At 36.7% G+C, this 23,743-nt stretch overlaps 2 protein-coding genes across 15 annotated transcripts in view; both read right to left on the bottom strand.

The window, feature by feature from the left end:
* ICE2 (interactor of little elongation complex ELL subunit 2) overlaps nt 1-8,750 on the bottom strand; it is a 54,733-nt gene extending 45,983 nt beyond the window's left edge. For 4 of the 11 annotated variants that reach the window (XR_004423227.1, XM_033108458.1, XM_033108462.1 and 1 more), the window contains exons 1-3: nt 7,792-8,709; nt 7,562-7,699; nt 5,692-5,796 (exon numbers count right to left, since the gene is read on the bottom strand). Coding sequence is in view for 9 of the 11 variants with exons in the window: in XM_033108458.1 (XP_032964349.1) it covers nt 5,692-5,796; nt 7,562-7,602 (146 nt within the window). In the remaining 2 variants the exon portion in view is untranslated. Of the gene's footprint in view, nt 1-5,691; nt 5,797-7,561; nt 7,700-7,791 lie in introns of all 11 variants that reach the window. The other 7 variants (XM_033108453.1, XM_033108456.1, XM_033108457.1 and 4 more) reach the window with 7 other exon arrangements.
* A 5,291-nt stretch (nt 8,751-14,041) lies between these two features.
* The window catches only part of RORA (RAR related orphan receptor A), a 688,250-nt gene continuing 678,548 nt past the window's right edge, over nt 14,042-23,743 (bottom strand). For all 4 annotated transcript variants that reach the window (XM_033107225.1, XM_033107224.1, XM_033107227.1 and 1 more), the window contains one exon: nt 14,042-23,403. In XM_033107225.1, coding sequence (XP_032963116.1) covers nt 23,239-23,403 — 165 coding nt within the window. In that variant the 3' untranslated portion in view covers nt 14,042-23,238. The remainder of the gene's footprint in view (nt 23,404-23,743) is intronic.

Genomic DNA, 23,743 nt, shown 5'->3' with positions numbered 1-23,743 from the left:
AGGATAGGATCACATTACAAGCTTACCTTCAATTATGTGATGGGAAGGAAGAGATACAATACATAGAAAAGTTATGCAATTTGGAATTTTTTCCCCTTTACTGAAGAGGGGTAAATCACTCTTCCAATTACATATTCAGGTATTTTGTGTTTACATTTTATTCCAATGCAAATTGTTTTTTAATGCTTAATTTCTTCAGTAAGATACATCAGTTAACATGATTAACAAAAGCTACAAAGAGCAGGATATGATGAGTTCACAAGCTAGAAGTTAACAAATTCACTGAGATTCTAAATTCTCTGGTTTCCTCTGCTTTAATTATCGCAAGATTTAAAAAGAAAATTCCAACGCGTGTGCCATATCTTATGGAAGCAATAGAGGTTTTAGAAAAGTTGTACAATCCTCTATCACTCATGTACATGGCTGAATCCATGGAAATATCTTTGTTTTATACGAATGCAAAAAAAATCCTGGCGTATTTATAATGAAATACATTAGAAAAGTAGTGAGTGAGTGGCTAGAGAACCTGTTACCATAGTTGTTTATGAAACATTTCCTCCAATTAAAAAAAAAAATCACCTTACCACCCCAATTAAGGTATACCGTGTCTTATATTAATTTTTGCTCCAAAAGCCACATTAGAGCTGATGGTCCGGCTAGGTCTTATTTTCGGGGAAACACGATATGAATACAAATGTCTTATCTTGTTCATAGTGTCTCTACTCTTGCTATTCAGTTGTTGTAATCTAGTTTTCAAGCACACACACACACACACACACATACACAAACTGCACTTCCTTAGCTTCTATAATTCTAATTTCCACCACAGTTGAACTGTTCCTTATAATTTGGTTCCAAATTAAACAACAATAATCCAAGAGGAAGGGAAACGAATGAGAAAGAAGGATGCCTGTTGATTCATTCGTCATTCCTCCGTTCATTTATCCTTACTGAACGACCTACCATGTGCCAGCCTTATACTGGGTACTGGAGATACAACCAACACGGAGTACAATACAATCTCTACTTCTTAGGACCTTACAATCAAGTGGATCAGACAAATGAATGGAGAAGACAGAAAAGTAAATAGGGTACATCAATACAATGTGACCGTGGTACTTTCAGGTTTCCAAACTGAACATTCAGAATAGGTGACTTAAAAGAATCCTAAGGACATTGAAATCAGGGATTAAGAGGGGGAGAGGGGAGAGGTAAGAAATATCCAGACCAGTGGTTCTTAACTGTGACAGTATTAACTCCCTCAGGGCATTTTAGAAGCCTTTGGGTGCATCTGGGCTGTCAAAATAGGGGGAGAATTAAAGGCATTTAGAGGTGAGGAATATTACATGCCTGTAATGTACTGTGGTGTCCTGTACAACTTTCAAAGGTCCTTTCAGGCTTTCTGTTATCATATACAAATAAGTCTGGTCTGTTTTCACTTATCCTAATAATACATTTCATTCTCTTTAATTTTTCTTATGAGTCCTTTATGGTATAGTTTATCTTACTTCTGTTATATCCAACCTTATTCACTTGAGCTGGTGCATCTGACTACTTCATTGTAGCTTCTAGTGCAGTAGTATCCATGTATTTACATATTAAACTACACATTAGAACATAAATTACTATTCTATTTCACATTAATATATCTAGGATATTATTTCTAAATATTATGTCTGTAGCTATTATTATCTATGAATTTCAATTCAGGGTAGTAAAGGTGGTGGTTTCTTATTTCTTACAAATATTTGTTATGAGAAGTGGGAGGGTTTTGGCCTGATAAGGTTGAGAATTACCACCCTAGATCTGTGTCTGGACAAAGTATGGGTTAAGCCCCCATCCAAAATTATCACTGATTTGTTTTAAAGAAACTTTACAATACTAAAATAAATACAGTAAAAAATTCCAAAATTTTTAGAAAAAGATGGCGCCCCCAAATAAAGCAAAAATATTGAAGATCACTCTTTAGAGCTAAACTATGGATGGAAAACTAATCAAGAGGTGGTTAGTGAATGGGAAAAGAATTATGGAAATTAAAATAAGGATGCTTAGATTGGCTCTGAAAATAATACAGTGAAAAAAGACATACTTAACAACTAAAGTTTCTCCAATAACTGCATAAAAATAAGCATATTTTAGGTTAACAAAATGAATATTAACTGCTGATCTTGGGAGAAATGTATTACAGCAAATTGATTTCTCACTAGAAAATGTCTTGAGAGCTATTCAAACCTAACAGTATTGTGTCCGCAACTCTTAACAATACTGCTTCACAGCTGTCTCTCTGAATATGAGAACATGTCTGTCCTTGTGGCACAAACTGGCAAATTTAATTAAGCTGCTGCAGCAACAAGATGCTGACTCAGATATGCCAGAGTAGGAATGTCAAGAAATTCTAGCAGTTTAAATTGGCTACATTCAGCAAAGAATGAAATGGCAGCACATCAAGATCATTTCCATGTGCAGTGCTGTCAAAATCTTCATCAGGGGCAAGCCAAAAGCATCTGACAGGGTTTCTCTATCCACATTTACAGCATTATATTTTATTTCAGTTGATGGTTTGAAGTTTTCCCCCTTCATTTTGTCAACTACCCAGTCTCCTTTTTTACTTAAAGTTTTTATGGAAAAAAGGCAGAATTCAAAACGTCAAGTTTCCTAGTTTTTAAGTCTACTGGTTTGGGAAGCTTCTTTAACTAGAATTTGGAGATGGTGCTTCTAGACTCTGCATCTAAAGTCTACCTGTACCTCCTGAGTTTGATTTACTTTTCTACACTGAACATGTTGAAATTTGATAATATTTTTTTTATTTAAAGCTACTTTCTCCCTTGTTGGCTTAAAATTCAGTTACAAATATCTACAATCATAAACTTTAATTAAAAAAAGGCAAATGTTTACTTTTCAGTGGAGGCAGAAGGGTTGAACAAAAACCTCCCTTTGTTGAAAGTAATATAATTAGAAGTATTAACATTTTCCAAAATGTTAAAGAACATAAAAAATACAAAATTATGGCTAATAAAAATTTTACATTCTCCTAGTTTCCCATCAAGAAACAGCTGTAAATTAATACAGTCTGAAAATCCATTCCTTACTGTAACAAAACTTAATAAAACTCAAAGTTAGCAAGAAATACTAGAAACATGAACTCAATGCCTTGCGTCTTTATTTTTTCTATACTAAAAGGTAAATTATACTAAAAATTATTTTGTGCTATATAGAAATCCAAGGAAAAACAAGCATATTCTAGGGGAAAAAGATTTTTTTGTTTGTTTCCTAGAGAGGAAAATGTCCTCTCCCTTACATAACCCATGCCTGGGATATGCTGAAGAGAACTGTACTTGAAAAGAACCATTAAAATAATTAAGAAGCAATGGCAAGATAAAGAAAGTAATATTAGAAAAATTTAATCTGATGAAGAAAAGATGAAGGCTGAGATAAAAGTTCTGAAAATGGTGAGTTTTTTTGTTTGTTTGTTTTTTTAAGGTAAAGATACATGTTCACTAAATCCCAGGATACTAGAATTGGTAGGCATTCTTTGAGTCAAACAAAGGGAATTCTTTATTTAACTGACATGTTTTAAGAAATCAGCTATCCCCGAGAAATGGTACAAGTTGAATAATAGAAATAGCTTTAAAAAAAAATCCATACATGCACATTCGTAAGGAGTCTATTGTCTTAACCTTCTATAGCTGATATTAACAAAGACATGATAATTATGCAGCTTGGCAAAAAGAATGTTGCTTCTGAAATTGCCTCTTTTGAAGTATTTATTTTTGAAATTGTCTCTAATATAACCTCTGCTTGCTTTTATGTGAACTTATTTATTCATTGATGAAATAAAAAAAAACACTTGTTTCTTTAATGTTTTTAATGACAATGTGGCAATATCTATCAAAATAAAAAACATACATACCCACCACTTACAGAAATCTATCCCAGTACTTATACCAGTACATGTATAAAAAGGATGTTCATTGTTTGTAATAGTAAAGGAATGGAAACAACCAATGAATATCAACATTGTCTATTAAATGATACCACGAACACATCCTTAAAGGTACGGATTCAAAAGGCTGGGCTGAAGAGTGCAAAATCAGTATTCTTTGAAAGCTCAAAATCGATGAGCCAGCATAGGAAGCCTGAAGATGAAGACGGCAAGAGACTGAGAAATACCACAGTCACCAGAAAACTAGGAGGAAAACTAGGAGAGGGCGGTATCTCCAGTCAAGAACTCAACGATGATCTTGAGAAGGAGGCACTCTTTGTAGACTAGAAGGAGGCCAAATTAGAATGGGATGTTCAGGGAAACCAAGTCCAGTGGGATGTGCACTGAAGGAAAGCTTTTTTTTTTTTTTAAATCCATTAACTCAACCTGTTTTTTGATTAGCGTTTAATCCATTTAAAGTAATTCTTGATAGTGAAGGACGTCCTACTGCCATTTTGTTGTTTTCCGCATGTCTTACAGTTTTTTTGTGTCCCTCATTTCCTCCCAGCAAGCATGTGTAAGTCTTTAAAGAAGGCGAAGTACAAATGAGCAAAGAGGTAAGAAAGTAACTAGGAGAGAACCTGAAGTCCAGGGATTAAGATAGGGATTGAGCATGTTGAAATATAAGCATATCTCAGAGACTATTGCTGGTTTGGTTCCAGACCACTACAATAAAGCAAGTTTCACAATTAAGTGAGTGATCATCTTTTTGCAAGTGGAAGGTCTTGCCCTCAATTTGTAAAAACACAACGTCCTGTAAAGTACAATACAATGAGGTATGCCTGTATTGATCAAGACAAAACAAAGATACAGGAATAAGGGGATGCTAACAGACAGAAAGGATACTGAGAAGGCAGACAAAGGTGGAATCCCACTTGATGCAAAGGCTGGAAATACACTTCCTCCATCACAAAAGCAGTGGAGAAAAGGTGAAAGTAGAAGTTGAGCTCCCCTAAAGGAGCTTCCTAATTTCTCATTTGGCATATTTACACTCCTTTCTAGTAAACCTGATAACTTGGTTTCAAGATTCATCTACAATACAGTAGAAATAGGCAATCACAAAGGAATGAAGCTGGTACAGGCAGGCAAGCAGTGAGAAGGGAAAATTATCACTTATAGGCATTTTCATACAGGGGAGGGGAGGAGAAAGTCTGGGGTAATTAGCAGTATCTATTCAAATATAAAGCATATAAACCATCTGACCAAACAATTCAATTTATATGAATTTACCTCAGAAATAATTACAAAAAGTTCATCAATTTATTGCTTATAATTTCAAAAAAGAGGAACACAAACATTTTGCTATATAAGACTAGCTAAATGAATGAAAAAGTGTATCTATATAATGAAGTAATATGCAACCATTAAGAAAATTGGGCTATACGCAGGTGGTATGGAAATACACGAAATATCATTTTAAATGAAAAAATAAACTGTGAAACAGTTTTATAGTTTTTATAGATCTTATTGTATTTATAATATGATCCCATTTTTGCTTTAATATGTATCTGTTTATATGTGGATAAAGGTCTGAAAAGACACATACCAAAGAGTGGTCAGCAATGGGTACTGGGTTTTTCTATTTTCTAATTTTTACATTTCTACAATTTGAATGTTTAATAGTGGATATAAAGGGATGTAAAACTACAGCTATCAGAAAAATAACAATCAAATATGGAAATAGATAACCAAATAAATAAACATATTACCTGTTAGATAAAATACATAGTTCTTTTAAACTTGGAGCCATGGAATGATCTTTATAATTCTCTCGAGAGAAAAATGTCTTAAGGCCATTTTTTGAGGCAACATCCCTGTGAAGCAAAGTAATTTACTTGCATTTGACAATTCAAAATCTCATGCTAGATTAAGCAGCATAATGGTACAATTGTAATTATAACTACACGCCCTCTACATCCCCTTTCCTAGACTGTCGCCTCTTAATAATTTTAATTTCATGTACCAGATCTGTGAGTTTAGATGTTTTCCTTCTTGGGTAGCTTTAGGCTAGGCCCATTCTGAAATTCTCCAGTTCCAATAACCAGCCTTGCTTTTCCTTTAGTATCCAATTAAATAAATGCCAGAGCTACTAGAGAGTTAAAGATAGAACAGATTAAAGTACAGTGAAGGGTCTGTCAGGAACAGGGCTCACTTCTGGCTCTGGCCCTAACATTAAGATATTTGGTTACTGACAGAAAATGCTTCTCAATTTATTTTTGTTTCATGCCCTATTATGCTAGACCAAAAGACACTACAAAGACGGCATGTCCTACCTATTTTCATTAACTTGGCAAATGTGATAAATGGTGTGTCTCTACTAAAACCCATCGAAGGTCACATATGATTTTCCATAACATAAGTAATTTAGAGACTAACATATTATAGTTAATGCTTTCCATATAGTAACCGTCCAATAAATGCTGGTTGAATGAGAAATTTAAAAACTAAAAACACTGAGAACTGTTAATCTGAGAGGACACAGATTAGTAAGAAAAGGACAGTTCCAAGACCACGATACTATACCAAGGCCCTACATCACATCTAGTCTCACAATGTCAATGGTATATAAGAGCATCTGTGCTGCATCTGAACACATACTTTACGGCAAGGAGTATAAATGTGTATACTTCTAATCAAAGAGCAACTTCTGGCTGGCCCATTCCCAAAATGGGAAATTCTAGCATATTTGCTCCATATTCATTTCTTACTGTTTTTAAAGGCATTTATCCAAAACAATAGCCATTAAGGCATAAATGGTAAAATGAGAATGACTTAGTTGCTATGCAGCAGCAGTTATTACTTATTATGGTACTCTATCTGTGACATCTCATTACATTTTAAGCTTTTTGCACATCATCCAAAAACAAAGTCATGGGCCTTAGGGATTGTGAGCTCCTTGGAGGGAGGGAGCACTGTTTGCAATAAACAAATACTTATTGAGCATGTACTAATTGAATCTTCTTTGAATCAGGCACTATTTGTCAGGCACTATTTTAATCATCTTTATATTCTCATAACTTTTGTCTTCTCCTTGGCTAGCAAATAGTAGATGCTCAGTAAATGGATGAAATTAATCTAAAGTAGCACATGTATTAGATCTCCACAAAGCCACGTACATTACTTAGAACTGAGTCCTCTATTTGTGAAGTTCTTACACACTTCTAAAATACCGTCTATGTATTTACATTATCACTTGATATAGATTCCAATATAAAAGAAGCTTGTCTATTCTTAAAGGGTGTCTTTTTATTACTTGCACAGAAACGGGCCAAGTTCTTAGACACATAAAAATTCCAGCATTTCTGCTTCACTAAGAGACCAACTACCCATACATGATGGAATTATACCTAGTAGCAATCTGAGTGCCCAATTGTTGTCACTTTAGGAGAGACAATGCAGTCAGCTGTCTCAAAAATGCTCAGTAGTGTGAAGATGAGGATGGGGTAAATTGTGAGCCGCGGAACTCGGATCTTTTTCTCGGTTTCCTCCAACTCTCTCCAAGTCAGAAACTCGCCTTTCTTAATCCAGCCCGGTCCCACTTCAATTCTCTTCAGGTGATTACAAACAGATGTAACTCACCAGTTCAGCCTTGGTTCACCCATAGCCATGACAGAGCTCATAGTCTGAAGATTTCCGCTTCACGCTAGAGCTCACAATTCTGCTGCCTGGCAGTGCAGGCTCCAGCAGACGCAGGATTTCTGCAGAATCAACACTCACCTGAAGGAAAACAAAAGGGCAACATTAAAAGGAGGTGAATGGCCCGGCCAGGTGTTAACTCAGGTGAGGAAGAACCTGTTCCTAACACCTACCCTCCCATGACACGGACCCCGAAAACAGAACGCAGCAGCTTCTTTGTAGTAGGGCAGCAGTGATGATGTAGGGTAAGCCCTTCTCCATTTAACTTACTCCAGGAACGTCCCTTTCAAAACACTGTGAAGTAAGAGCCGAAACAGAACGGCGCTCTCACTGCTTGCTGACCTCACTTGCCGGCACGGAGCGGCACGGCTCACCTCCGCTCTCCCCCACTCCCTTGCTGCCAAAATAAATCGCGCTTCCGCTCTTCCAACCCTACACTGCGATGGGGGGAGATGCTGGCATGCAATGGAAGCCAAACGCTTCCTGGATGTCAACACTCTTTCCAAGAGAACCTCACTTTTGAGGAGACCGAGGTGCAGGCAACTGAAGGGGGAATTTCACAGGATCGCTTGGAGGAATCACCTGGACCACAAATCGGGTTTCACTACTCCATGTGCGGTGTTTCTCCTGCCACCCCGGGCGGACTGATGCTAGTCTGCGAGAGAAACTTAACAGTCAAATTTAGGCGCTGGTCTGTGGGCACTGGACAGGCCTGACCAGCTCCCACTCAAGGAAACTCTCACACTTCGACCCCGCGTGGGGGTGGGGCGGGAGACTCCACGAAGGTCAAAGGAGTGCCTGAGGGGAAGGGGACTAAAGGAGAAGAGAAACAAGGTTCCAGGAAGGCAGGTTAAGGGGCGAGCTAAGCCGGGGGCGGGGGCCGCGCCACCACCAGGAGCCGAGGGTCCCGGCTAGGCCGAGGGGACCGCCACGTTCCCGCCTCCCGCCCCTCACGGGCGCGCCCGCGTGCAAAGCCGCAGGGCCCTTCCCTTCCGCGTCTCGGCCGCAAAGACGCGGCCTTTCCGCCCACCTCGCGGGCCGCGGCGGCTGTGCCCGGGCCGCGTCCCCTCTCCACACACAGCCGTGCGCGCGCTTGGAAGCCCGTATTTAAAGGACGTGGCTGCGCCCTCTCGGCACTGCGTGGTGACGTCACCAGCGACGCAGCGGGCGGGGCCCGTGCGACTCGAAAGGGCCGCTCCCCAACCCGTAGTTCGGTCGGAAACTGCGAGACGGGGCTTGCCCAGACTTGCAGGGTGGAAGGGGCTGGGGCTGCGTGTTTCCCTAAAAAGTCCTCCACCTTGCGGACGACGATAAATTGGACGGAGGACCGGCGACAAGTATAGCCCTGGAAAGACCCAAACAGACTCATTTTGTGACATTAGCCCTCTGTCTTAACTTCCCTAACTAACTCTGACACCTCATCAGTAAAATAGAGATACTTACGTAGTAGGGTTTTTGGAAAGGATTAAATGAAATGAGGGGTGAACTGTACTCAGCACAGGACCTGCACGTCAGTAGCTTCTCCACGCCATCCCCATCCCGTTTCAGATGTGTTTCCACCAGCGGTTGCTCTGTCTCTCGCACAAGCTTTTTTCTCCTTCATTAAGGAAAGATGTATTGAGCACTGATGATTTGTGCTTGGTGCGGGGTACACATAGGGCTAAGACCAAATACAGGTTTTTCCAAGAGCTTTTGATCGTCGGGCGTCTAAGTCATTCACATTAAGTAATTATAAAACAGAAAATGATAAGCTACATCAGAGAAGTAGATGGAAAAGATCGTGTGAATCCAGAGAGGGAGAGAAGTTACTAGCGAGAGGGACAGAAAGCAACGTTGACTAGCTCAAGACTTCTATTGAGTGGTTGGTTATATGTGACAGTTACCACACTGCCCACTTGACCTGTCAGCTCATTTGAAGAATTTGAAGTATGAAGATGATGGGAAAAGGCATTCTAGACAAAGACCAGCACAGGGAGCTACATAAACTTACTGCATGAACAGAGTCCAGTTTGTGTGCTATCAGGAAAGCGTGTTCTAGATTTCAGAATGATTTATGATGTTTAAAATTATGTTAACATAAAAATTATACTTATGTTAAAATTTTCCCTTGAATATAAGGACCCTTAGATAGTTTATTTTGCCTGGAATGCAAGATTTACGAAGAGTAGTAGAAGAAAAGTGTTTGGAAAAATAGGTTGGGGCCATTCCACAAAAGACTACAAGCCAGACTAAGGATTTTGACTTCGTTGTATAAGAAATGGAAGGCTGGGGGAACAGGGGAGCTTATAAATAGGAATGACACAATCAGACCACCTGTTTCAGGAAAGTTTATCCGGCAGGGTATTAAATGCGTTGTAGAGAAAAGGCCAGTTAGGAGACGGTGCTTGTGAATACTTGCAGATCAACTGGTGCAATCCCTAGCACTGTGCAGGTAGCATTTCTTATTAGGTGAGTGATATTGATGGCCTGTACTAGGACAGAGAAGGACATCAAGGCAGTGTAACAGTTCATGTGTTGGGTACTATCTCACAAAGGGTGCAGTCAGAAAGACTTGGGCGTCTTCAGCAACTGCTCAAAGACAGCTCAAGAATTGTGTAAGCTCTCATGCTGCTGGCATACACCAGCCCACAGTAGTGTGTTATGGTAACATCACCAGATATGGCCTATGTTGAGATTCTAGATTATCATCAAGCACTATGCTCTGGTTTGGTGTATCTTGAGTTCCCGTGGTTGCAAGATAGTACACAGAATCAGAATTTTTAGAGCCAGAAGGAACTTTAGAGATTATCTAGTCAAACCCCCTTGTTTTCCTGATAAGGAAACAGAAGCCCAGATTGTCAAGATCAGTGATAAAGCTGACACCAAAAATCAGGTCTCATAACTTTTGCCATTACAATATATTAAATATATGCATCCTTTTTTTCTTTTCTTTTTTTTTTTTTTAAAGAAGATTCATACTTTTTAAAAAAACTTTTATTTAAGTGTGTTTTTCCAGGACCCATCAGCTCCAAGTCAAGTAGCTGTTTCAATGTAGTTGTGGAGGGCGCAGCTCACAGGGGCCCATGCGGGAATCGAACCAGCGACCTTCTTAAGAGCACCGTGCTCTAACAAACTGAGCTAACAGACTGCCCCATCCTTTTTTCTTTATGCTCTGCATAAAGCAGTTTAGTGAAAAGAACATGATTTTTGGAATCCAGCATATATATATAGGTTTGTATCTCACTTTCCTGCTTACTGGCAGTGAGATTCTAGACATGTTGTGTCTCCTTTTTGAGCCTCAGTTTCCTCATCTGAGTTACAGAGACAGTAATAGATCATCTACAGGATTGCTGTGAAGACTAGAATATGTAAAAAAGTAAATATGTGAAAATGTAATATGTCAAGAGTAAATTTTTAACAAATAGTAGCCATTAGTATATACTTTTTCTACCCCCCCAAAGAATTCATAACACAGTGGAGGTGACATTGTAAATGAACGATTATAATACAAACAAGAAATGATATACACACATGCATGCATATTGTAGAAGATTCTATGGGAACATGAGGAAGGAACACATTCTTACTGAGACACTTTAGAGACTATTTCAGAAAAGTTTAATTTATATTCGGTCTTGAAGGATGAGTAGTAGTTCAGTGGGTAGAAAAAGGACCATGGATTTTTAGGTGTGAAAAATCACAGAAGTGTAAAACAGTGCTGCATATTCTGGGGAAGGGGAAAGCTACTGCTTTGCTGTATGTGGGGAGCACAGGGAATGAAGGTCCTTGGATTGGAAAGGGGGAGAGGAGCTAGAGCGTCTTCATGCCATGCTAGGGAATTTGTATTTTTGATTTTATTTGGTGATGAGGAAACCAGTTATGTGTGTGTGTGTGTGTGTTTGTATGTGAAACGGTTTTATTGATGTGTAATCTACCTAGCGTAAAATTCACCCATTTCAGTTGTATCATTCAGTGACTTTCAGTGACTGTATGGGATTTTGCAATCATCAACATTACTAAGTTTAGAACATTTCCATTACCCTGGGAAATCCTTTCTGCCCATTTGCAGTCAATTCTTCTTCCCATCCCCAACCCCAGACAAACACTAATCTTTCTGTCTCTATAGAATTTGCCTTTTCTGGACATTTCAAATAAATCAAAGCACACAATATATAGTCTTTTTCATCTGGATTCCTTTTTTTTTTTAATTTATTGGGGTGACAATGAATTCCTTCTCTTAGAATATTTTTGAAGATAATCCATATTGTAGTATTAGTAGCTGTTTTATAGCTGAATAGTTGCCCATTTATGGATAAGCCCCATTTTGTTTATCCGTTTGACAATTGATGGACATTAGATGGTTTCCACTTTTTGGCTATTATGAATAATGTTGCTACGAACATTTGTGTGAACTTTGTTGTACTGTGAACTCTGTGGTTTCATTTCTCTTGGGTAGATACATAGGAGTGGCATTGCTGGGTTGCCAAACTGTTTTCCGAAGAGATCGTATCATTTTATTCTTTGGATTCTTAAGCAGAAGAAACATTTGGTTTTCCATTTCTGCTACACTGAGAAACAAAACTCAGAAGTTGAAAGAGAAGCCAATTATCAGTTGGAAAGAATTTGCGAGGGTATGTATTTGCGTTTGTAAAATGTTTCATCAAACCAACATTTCCAAAAGAACACTTCAAACTGCAAGCACCTGTTAGTGAAGTTATCGTAATTGTTACTAGGTGTATGCTTCTTCTTGTGGGCCAAATCAAGACAGAAATGTGCACCATCATCTGTTTCTCAGCACCTCAGCAGTTACCCTTCCCAGCACATGCGCATGGTTTGGTTTTTTCACAGACCTGACATGAAAGAGGCTTGCTCTGCACTCGTCCATTTGATCCAAATGCACATTAGAAGCAGATGTCTAATTTTGAAGGGCTAACCTCTTTGACCTTGCCCCATGAAACAAAGCTTAGTAGTAACAGTAGCAATAAGACATATGTGTGGTCAGATCTTACTGATTATGATTACGTTGGCTTTCTCTCCAAGAGTTTAATAATAACCTGACACTTGTTTTCCTTTCTAATTCTCCCATAAGATCATTATGAACAAAACTGTATGATGTCCCTCTTATGCTCTTTTTTTGACGACCCCTCTTGAAGTGGAGCAAGCTAACCCACCATGGAGAGGTCAGTGTAAACTGTTGTTTTTATGAGGAGCTTATGCATGAGTTTGGTCAAAGGCCTAGAGGTGACAGACTTCATATTTTGAACTCCACTATTTCTATTAACTCTCAATTTCCTGAGATACTGAAAGGTGGTAAATATTTATATAGATTTGACAGTCCACAAATATTTCACAGACATAATGTCATTCTTCCTCTTTTCCAAGATAGTTGGAAATAAAAACAGGATTAGGGACTGTTTGTTACATTCGGCAATTTGGGGGAGCAATTCAAATATTTATTTTACTGAGTGTAAGAGATGCTTAGGTATTGTGTGTGTGTAGAAGAAAATGTCGACTTAGTTGCCTTTATTTGGACTTCAGAATATTTTATGATTTGAATGTCCTTGTCATTACTTTAAAAATAATTTAGTACGGTTTTTCCACTTTTATATTAGTGTGATACTTAGTTGATGTTAAATTTATTGGTTCATTCCTACGTAATGTACTCAAGCGAAGGGATGGAGCTGGGGTGCACCAAAGCTAACCCAGGTAGGGTCAGATGTTTAGTCTTTGCCATCATTAAAGTCTGTGGCAGCATTTATTTTCTTTCTTTCTTTTTTTTTATGGAGGGGGCAGCTCACAGTGCTCCATGCAGGGATTGAACTGGCAACCTTGGTGTTATTAGCACGATGCTCAAACCAACTGAAATAACTGGCCACCCCTGCAGCATCATTTCTGATGTCCCATTCTAATGATTTTGAAAGCAAAGATGACAAAGTATGGTGTGCATTCAGGACTGCTCCCCTCCTACGTTCATGGCACCCTCCTACTTTGAGACAGGAAGCAGCCTCAGAAACTTCAGTTCTGCACTTCTGGCAGCTACTGCCAATCAGTAGACATTATCTCACAAGCTGAAATTTCTTTCTTTGCCTTCTCTGATCAAAAGGGCCGCTTGATCCTTGTATACCTTTTTTTCCCCTGCAAAATGGACATGAATGTTTTCAAAAGTACTATACTACAGACCAGTTCTTCTCAAACTTTAATATGCAAACCAATCACCTGGGGAGCTTGTAAAAAAGCAGATTTTGATTTAGTAGTTCTGGAGTGATACCTGGGATTCTGCATTTCTAATAGGGTCAAGGTCACCGGTGATGCCAGCGTTCCTGGTCTGTGGACCACACTTTGAGTAGCAAGGTTGTACTAGACTGTTTTCTGGAGACAAGATATAAGCTAGAAAACGATGTACAATGTAACTCAATAACAAAGAACAAAGAAGAAAAACAAGTGTTCCATTAGAAGCTGAAGGTTTATTATAGGATAACAGTACATAAAGCACATCTAAAATTGATGTGTTCAATGCACTTTTAATAAAGGTAATGTAATATTAAAGGTACAGTTTCTAAGTACAATATAACAACATTCATATTAGAATGAAAATCGGAGTATTTAAAAGACAACATTAAATCTCTCTTTTTTTACAGCTTGTATTTACAAAATGAATCAAAATATTTTTTTTTAATTCAGGACTCAATAAAATAAACAGCTGGAAATAAGCAGAATACTGTAAGAGTGAATTGAAAAGAAAACCCAATGTATGTGAAAAGTTGGATGATCCTCTAATAAAGACCATTAGCAAAGTTTTAGTACAATACTATTTTTAGGATACCCATAAATGGCTTGCATTTTTAGTGTGGCAGAAAAGGAATTTTTACATACTGTACACAAAACAGACGATATATTTATAGGTACAGTATTACTGTTTCCAAACTTGCATGTATATTTACAGAAGGCTGAGTTTGTTACTCACAGAGTTTCGTGAAATTTGTGTGCTTAATCCTCAAGACCCACACACAATTAGAATCAGCATTTCATGTGGTCTTTTCAAATGTGGATTTAATACTTGGTGTTAGACAAAAGTGTTAACCATAAGAGATGATATACCTTATAAATCTACCATAACAACCCAGGAAAAGAGTTTGAATTGGGGCACACTTGTTGTCATTTAACAATTATCAAATGCTGACATGTGCTGGCCATTGTGCAGACACAACGAAATACAATCTCTATCTTCAGGAAGCTTAGGATACTAAATGGTGCTTAACAAAAAAGTTTCCATCTCTTGCTAAGCGAAGCAATAAGGAATGAAGTGATTTGTGTTAAAAGAGATTTCTCCCTAAACTGTAGCCAATTCACTTGAAAAGGTTAACTATTAGCATTAGCTCTCATTAACCACATGATTGCATTTATAATTAAGGTAACAACAACTCTTCCATAAAAACGGAAAATGTCTCGAACGGTGGGTAAATATGCAGTGCATGGAAGCCAATAACCGTGGCTTGAGAATTTATCACCTTCAATTACAAAAGTGCAGTGAACAGAACCATTTGCTCTATATTTATAAATTGCTCAAAAATCTTTGCTAAAGATCTTACAAATTCAGTAATATTACAGAACAATTCTAATCAATATTTAATAAGGTGAACTACATCCTTAGTTAGATATTTGATATACTTCGATTTTTAACAATGCCAATAGGTCTTGGGAGAATAGGTGAAAGAGTTTAACTAAGCTCATTACTAAATGACTTAAAATGAAGGTCCTTCACTCAGTTCATGGAACTGGATGAGGTCATATTAAAACAGAACACCCCTTGTTGAATTTGCTTTATGGCCCATGTTCTGCCACGACAGTGTTAGTCTCCAGACTTCTCATGGCTCAGGTAGGAGGGGAAAGGTTTATTCTGCCATCAAGCCATCAAGGATATTTTATATAAATGCCTATTATCTATAGTAGGAGCTAAGTACACAACCCTGTCAGGTGCCAATAATATAATTCCTTAGTAAGAAAAAAAAAAAAGTATTACTCCATTAAACTAAAGTGTTTCTTTAGGATCTTGAAGGCTTGGCAAATTATTTTTTAGCTCAGGAGATATGGTATAAAGCCAAGTAGCAAACAAAGTAAATGCTAATAAGTTTTCATATACCCTTATTTATAAACAAATTCACCCTATAGATGTCAAATATCCATACTAAGGAAGTAATTTTATCCTAATTAAATACACTCTAGAATAATTTATATAATGATATTATGTATTTAAAGAGAAAAGCATGTCCCAAATCCAGCACTCTGATACAGCTGCCAGTTGGGCACAGGTAGAGAGATATATATATATATGTATATATATACAAATATATAGTTATACTCAGTGAAATTAACAAGACCCAAAGGTGGTATTGTCTAGGAATAAAAGGGTTTTTTTGTTCACAAAAGTAACTTATCTAGCACCACACATCAGAAAAACACAAAAATAGCACACTCTAGTTCTAAACAGCTATGTCTAAAATAGATTATATAGTAAAACCAGTATTATACAGCATATTGTGGAATTGATAAACAGATAAATATTTGCACTGAGTAGGCTGTTTATAATATAACATTTTCTTATCTATACAGAATGAAAGCCAAAAAGTTAACTGTATAGAGATGTGCAGAACATTAAATATTATGACTCAAAAGCAGCGACGAAGGTAAATTTGAAAGAAGAGTAAGAGAGAAAATGTTTACAGGCCATTACAAGTTCTTAAGTTAATAGTAAATAAGGAATCAATTGCTCAAGTTGAAGAAAGCAGTAAACAAGAGATTGCATTTACATGCAGATGTCTAAAATTTGTATTTTTTTAAGTCTATGCACAAAAGTCATTTGTTTTATTGCTTGACATTCAGTTATGGCTAGATTATTTAACCTATTTTTTTTTTTTGTACTTTGGAAACAAGAATATTGTTAAAGGTGCCATAAAAATGGACAACATTGAAAACGGTTTGCAAATAAACCACCTAACACTGCAGTTCTTTATACATATTAAAAGCCTTGTCTGGGGTTTGTCATATGTTAAATATATTTAAACTGGGAAAATATGTTGTAGCTTGAAGCCTCCCATTGGCCCAAACATCCAATACAAAAACACATCTCCACAAAAGGAGCAGGCAGACAATACAGGTACATTTAAAGAAGCAGCCAGCTAATGTCCTAATGTTTAAAAATTTACCACTGTTTTATATGAGATTTCAAACTATTGTGGGTAAGAAGAGAATTTTGGATTCATGAAGGTGTGTACAGTACATACAGATATTTTTTTTGTTTTTTTTTTGTTTTTTGTGAAATCATATTCACTATATTGCTCAAGAATTATCTGCATTTACATATGCAATCTGTTCAATGATAACCAAGTTCCTAGAAATAGTATTCATCCACATGGAAGTAATAATGAGAAAGGACTCACACATGAACACTGGAGAGAATGTAGTTGCTCTTAGAGAACAACATAATGGCATGTGCAGCATGTCAAAGCTAAGAGCAAGCTATCTTTCATTAGTTCTTAGAAGGAAAATAGAAAATGTGATACTGCTAATGTGGTAAACACACTAAATGTAAACAGCAAACAGATTCTCTAGGCATCTATTTGAAATATTCATATTCATTTTCTTAACACAAGACTCCATGTTATGGTTCACTGCAGAAAAAATGTTTCTATTTGGATTGAATATTCTGTCACTCATTTATAAATAAATGACTGAATGTATTTATTGCTCTAAGTTCTGAGGGTCTGGATAAACATGGAGACCCCTCCCCCACCATCTCCGTTTTCTTGGTATGAAGCGGGCTTGTGGATTATTTTTAAAATTGTTTGAGAGCCTGACAAAACTACTATCACTTAAAACACTAACAAATAAGCAAACAGACCCAGAACTGAAACCAATTGCTTTGTAAAGACATTGCCTTCTCATCTCTTAAGAATAAACAATCATAGGAAGGTCTCTAATGAAATCTGGTGGAACCTCTTTAATAATACTAGTGTTTAGGGCAAGAATGAAGGCCTGTATCATAGACTATTAGCAATAGATCAAGATTTACTGTTGCAATTGCATTTCTGGGCACTTAATCTGATCTACAGTATAAAGTTGTTTTTATGGGGTTATGTTATGTCATTTCTTTGTAAGAAAGAAGTGGCAATCAAATGTTATATATAAAAATGTCAATAACTTGTGTGTGTATGTGTGTGCACGTGCATGTATATATATGAGAGAGACAGAGAGAAAGAGAGAAAGAGAAATATTTCTGCCATTTTCTATAGTCTTTATTATCAAAAACAAGGTAAATGTTTTTGTTTTTGTTTTCCATCTAAATGACATGGAAAGTCTTCCCAAATTTTGCTTTTCTGTGGTAGTAAGAAAAATATGTAAAACTTCTTCTGAATATATATTCCAAGTGTGGAATGGAAGAATCAAAGCCAACAATTACGCTGAGATTCACTGACTGTATATTTCAAAAATGCAAAATGTAACCCTAAAAGCTGGCTTATGTCGCTGTTACCTTGTGGGTTTTGTTTGTCTTTAAACATTAGCTCTTATGTTAATTCAACATTTTAAAAACTACAAATGTGTAAGTGTAGGTGAACTGTGTTACATAAAGGATTTTTTTGTTTGTTTGCTTCTAGAGGAACATAGTGAAATTGATAGTTATTTGCTGGCATTAAAAAAAACCCCACGTTTTATCTTTTACCTCTCTCACTGCACTGATAGGCAGGGCTCTCATCTCAATACTTGTTTTTAAATTTTTTATTCATGTTATGTAGAACTTGAAATAGCTTTTAAAATATAATGCTATAGACATGTTTATCATGGATATTTTAATGATTAGAGAAATGGTAAATGGAGGATGGAGGATGCAGGATTGTAGTTTGAATGATGCTCTCTGTTGGTATATTACCTATTCATTTATCTTTTGAACACACTAGCATAACTTTCTACAGCTCTGGAAGTTACTCAATGTTTTTAAGCACACAAGACTGAAGAACACATAAATTTCGAATGCAACAAAATGAGATGACAGTGAAGAGTTTACACACACATGCAGTTCTACACAGTTCACTTGTGCCCTGGAGGGATAGTATTATCATTATTATTAATAATAAAAAACACAATTTGTCCCAGTAGTACTGGCCACCCTGTTTTAAGAGTTTTAGAAGATCCCTGAGCACATTGTTTCTGACTCTTAACCCCAACTCCAAAATGATAGGGCTTCTATTGTTGATATCAAGATGGATTGTCATTCACAGTAAGTCAATCATAAGGTGCTTATTTACCCTTTTTTTTTCACCAATCAGCACAAAGAACTGTCAGAAAATAACTTTTTATTATTATTATCTTAATATAATAGCACTGGAAGGACACATGATTTAAACAATCAATGTTGGAAACAGTGGCTTTAGGATTATTATCTGGCTGCCCCTTGACAGTAACAGGTGATTCAATCGACATTCCTTAGCCAAAAAAACCCAAAAAAAGAAAAAGAAAAAAAAAAAAAAGAAAAAAAACAACAACCACAACTGTACAAATATGTATTTTTCCCTGAGGGATCAAGGTACACCCGCAAGTGCTCTATGTACATATATTGCACTAGAGAGGAATGAAGAAAATGTGCAAAAAAGCAACAATGAGAGAAGCTTACATCCTACTTAAACCTTTTCATTAAAGATTCTACTAGGTTGTTTTGCATTTTGGAATGTCGGAACACAAACAGCTATTCCTTAGTCTAAAACTAAAAACACGTAATTCTACTATGGCACATTCAATGAAATAAAAAGTTTTCCAAAGACAGATAGACAAATTCCATCAAGAAAATAATACAAAGTTTGTTTGTTTGTATTTTTTTTTTAGAAAATTACATTACTTTCTTTCTTTGTTTCACATTACAAAATCTTTTTTTTTCTTTACACAAATCACATTTTATTGCAGGAATATTTCAAGTGCCATCAAATATTTATAGAAGGGTTAAAAAAATAGAAGTCTCTCTAAAGTGGTCCAGACAAGGCTTTGTATAGAATAAATCTTTTTTTTTCCCCATCTTCTAGTTTTGATTTAAGTATTTTGAATACATTTTCTTATCCATTGACACTTAGTAGCCTAGAAGCGGTCCGACATACGCACATCATACACACGAAAATTTCACACACACACACACACACACACCCACACCCACACACACACTCCATCCTCACCTGACCCTCAGCCCACCCCTTATACGCTCACAGACATCTGGGTATCCATACTATAAAGAACAACCAAACTTAGGAGCAGTGTCATAAGTCATGTTTTCCTTAAGTTAGGAAGGGTGAATTAGGATGCTGAAGACTTTTTAAAAAAAATCCATAGCTTTAATGTAAATTAGGACGCTGAACACTTAAAAAAAATCCATAGCTTTAACACAGTTTGCAAACTGTCCAAAAAAGCACTTTCACCTGCACTTTTGTTTTCATTGTGACCAAGCCACTTTTTTCACAATATAACCATTTGGACACCATTGTAACTGAAGGTATTCAGGATTTATAGAAAAGCCTCATTTACTCTATGTAAAAATTTGTATACAAGGCCTTATAGCAGCCAGGACAACAATGATTCTAATCTTTAATAAAACACTTGGACATTTAAATTTAGGAAACTTTAATTTTAACAACTATTGAGAGTAATTGTTCTGTATCACCAAGTATTTTGTCATCACATTGGTGTTTCTATAACAAGGAGAAAAATAAAAATGCAAAGTTTTTCACATCCTTTTCTAGACATCATATTTTTTTTTTAACTGAATTTATAGTTTAACTTCAGATCCCAACTTCAATCCAAATAATAGCCGTTCGCTCCTTTCACGGAACAAGCCTCTACTACTGTTCCTATACTGTCGATGTACTTTGCTCTCCAAGTCCACAGCTGCTTTTCTTTCAGAAAGACCGAGTAGCAGCATCATGTCAATGTGTCTTGGTTTCCTCTAAAAGCAATGTCACCATGGTGTGACTATTACTGAGATTAGAGCGTCCTTTTTTTTTGCATTAGGTACATGCAAAATCCTTTCTGGGAAAAAGAATTTCTTTTAAAGTTCAACATTAAGTTCTCTCTCACCCTTAGAGAAATTCAATTAGCTCCGATCATTTCACAAACGGACACTGGAATTAGGTTTAGTTGCTCTTTAATGCGCTAGCACCTGAGGCTGGTCATATTCAGAAAGCTTTGGTTAAAAAGAAGTTAATATACTTTAATAAAACCATCCCCAAATTTAGTGAATCAGAATGACAGAAAAACAAAAAACAAAACCAAACCAAAATAAAAACACACTATTTTCCCCCAAAGGAGAAACAATAGGAAAAAACATGGACAAATAAATAACTGAACTAAGCTTGGTACTCTTTTTAGAGTATAAATACTATTGAACTTTAAAGGAACTATGCTTATTTAAATTAAAAATTTGATTTAACCCTTCTTGCCCAAATATAAATACTATATGCTTATAGTTAACCTCTCTATATAAACACATAAAATTTTATATGCTTCTAAGGAATTTAAGTAAATATTATTCTTCTATTTATGGTTACACCCTTACTATACTTTTGAAACATTTTTTTAGATGTTATTTAGGCTTCATACACACTTCTGTGTGAATAATTCCTTCTCCTTTTCCAAGTCCCTCAGGAATCAAGTCAGAAAGTCAGTGGAGTCCAAAACAGGGTGAAGGGCTTTGGGAAGCCCTCACTATGATCCAGCCTCACATCAGGAGACACAGTTCCTGCCGGAGATTCAGGAGGGACCCTGCTGGTAAAGGAGACACTTTCTTTGCTGTAAAGGGCTGCTCGGAAACTCCCACCTTTATACTATGGGAGGACGTTCCCTTTTCTGTACAAACATGGTCTTTGATGTAAGACCAGAAGTTTGACTTCTAGCCCAAGTGGGATTAAAGTTATCCTCTAAATGCCTACATTTCCAAAGGTCACTTATTTCTAAAATATGCACACTTGTATATCAGGCTGTTCCTTCTCCCTTCCCCCACTGGGAATTATTTTTTTTTAAAAAAAACCCATGGAATTAAAGAAAAACAACTCAATATTTCTCACCTGAACACCAAAACAATCAATCTTCTAAATATTTAATAAAATAAATTACACTCCACAGTTTTCTAGTGACGATAAATACAAAAGTAAATGTTTGCAGCTAGCTTTGACTTCACTTTAAAGGCTTAAGATATTTGATAGTTAAATAAGAGAAACTAGTTCAACATGGCATGCCTCCCTCACCCTGCTATTCAGTCTATGAAATATGGAGAGCAATAGTCTAGAATTACAGCATTCGGAGGCAGCTAGTCTAGAAATAGTTCACTCTGAGATAAACTCTTAGGGTTCCTAGATTATATCAAGAACACAAACATTCATAAAGTGAATGCTTCGTGTCCTCACATGGGGAGTGTGCGTTTGCTCCAGATATAATCTTTGGGTCCTTCTTATAATAAATGCTGACGTCCAATAAATATTCTGGTTACTGATTTGTTCTCAAAGCATAAGCATTCCAAGTTGAGACTGAGTCTATATAACTACTGAATTGTATAAAATGAGCCTCCCTTCCCTTAACCTCCATGAGGTGGCATTTTTAAAAAGCTTTTTAAAAGTCATGTGCATGATGGTATAAGTCCACAGCACCAATCGATCATTCAACTTTGTATGAAGCATAAACACATCTATCCTTAAACTTACCAAAACGCAAAGTATAATTCAGGGAGAGTTCTGTTTCTAATTCCAAATTCACATATTAAAAAAAATAATCCAACATTGTGATTTCTAGATATGACCAGCCAGTCTTTTAAAAGTAATTTTGTAAACAGCAGCATAAATACCTCCTGACGTACCTTCCAAGCCTTCTCAGTTAAACTTGTGTTTCTGGTGCACATGCGACACGACAGTGAACACGCTAGCATTTAATTTAAAGAAAAAGGTGCAAAATGAAAGTGCCTTATCAATTCAACAGGAAAAGCTACACCAGTAACTACATTTTATATTAATTAAAACAATATATAAACAATATCTCTTTTAGCTATATATAGTCTTCATGCCCATTTACCCTGTAATATATTATAATGCTATTGTTGCTAGTGCTATGGACCCTTTTCGTGCCATCCTGCTGACTGGCAATAATCGGTGAAAAAAAAACAGAAACTTCCTTCATGAAACAAAGAGCAAGTTGTGCAAAGTAATGCTGCAACCTCCGCTATGCACACCAGTCACCGATTATTGCTGGACTCTCTGTTGTTACTGATAGATGGGTGACTCTGTAGAAAGTCTGTGGGCAGTGAGCTACAAGAAAAGGAAATCCTCCAACTTTAGTACCCTCCTTATATTGTAAACAGAGGTCAACGATCAAGAAGTCGAGACAGAAAAAGGGTCCATATCTGTAGGCATAATGGAAATCATATGCATGAGAAAAACAAGTTCAACTTTTATTTGTTTTCATTGTTTCCCCTCCTTTGCCTGACCCCGATCACCAAAAGATGTGCAGTGTGTTGGCGCTCCAGGTCTGTGCAGGGCCATATAAAGTGTCTTGGTTAATTTTTGTTTGTTTGTTTTTCATGTTTGTACTTCAGACATTCTAGAAGTGCTTAGGTGATACATTTACCCATCAATTTGCATTGCTGGCTCAAATTCTGAAGTGAACAACTCCTTGTATAATGGAGGAAAATGAAGTCGCACAATGTCTGGGTATATTGCTTTAAATGCCATTAGCTTTTCTGTATGTCGTCCACATAAGGCTCTTAATGTAGACACCTTGCATATTAACTGTAAAGAGAAGAAAAGACATGTTGTCAGGAGAGAACAGACATTAGAATCAATATTCAGGGAATATGGATGATCTTTACAACACTGCTTAGAATAGTGAAACACACTTGAAGCAACTTAAATGCCCAGTAACAGAGGACTGGTAAAAATAAACGATGAAATAGCTATATCATAGAATACTAGGTATGCCTTAAATGCGATTTTGAAGACAAATAATTCAATAACCTGAAAAGATGCTCGTAAGTAAAAGTGGCAGTCGAGACGAGAACCCAAGTCTCACCTTCCCCTCTTACTCCGACATGCTTTTTCCTTTACCATCTCAAACCTTGTTCTCTATCAC

Source organism: Rhinolophus ferrumequinum, chromosome 6 (assembly GCF_004115265.2).
Source record: "Rhinolophus ferrumequinum isolate MPI-CBG mRhiFer1 chromosome 6, mRhiFer1_v1.p, whole genome shotgun sequence".
NCBI classification, from domain to species: domain Eukaryota; kingdom Metazoa; phylum Chordata; class Mammalia; order Chiroptera; family Rhinolophidae; genus Rhinolophus; species Rhinolophus ferrumequinum.
This window is presented reverse-complemented; position numbering and strand designations above follow the sequence as displayed.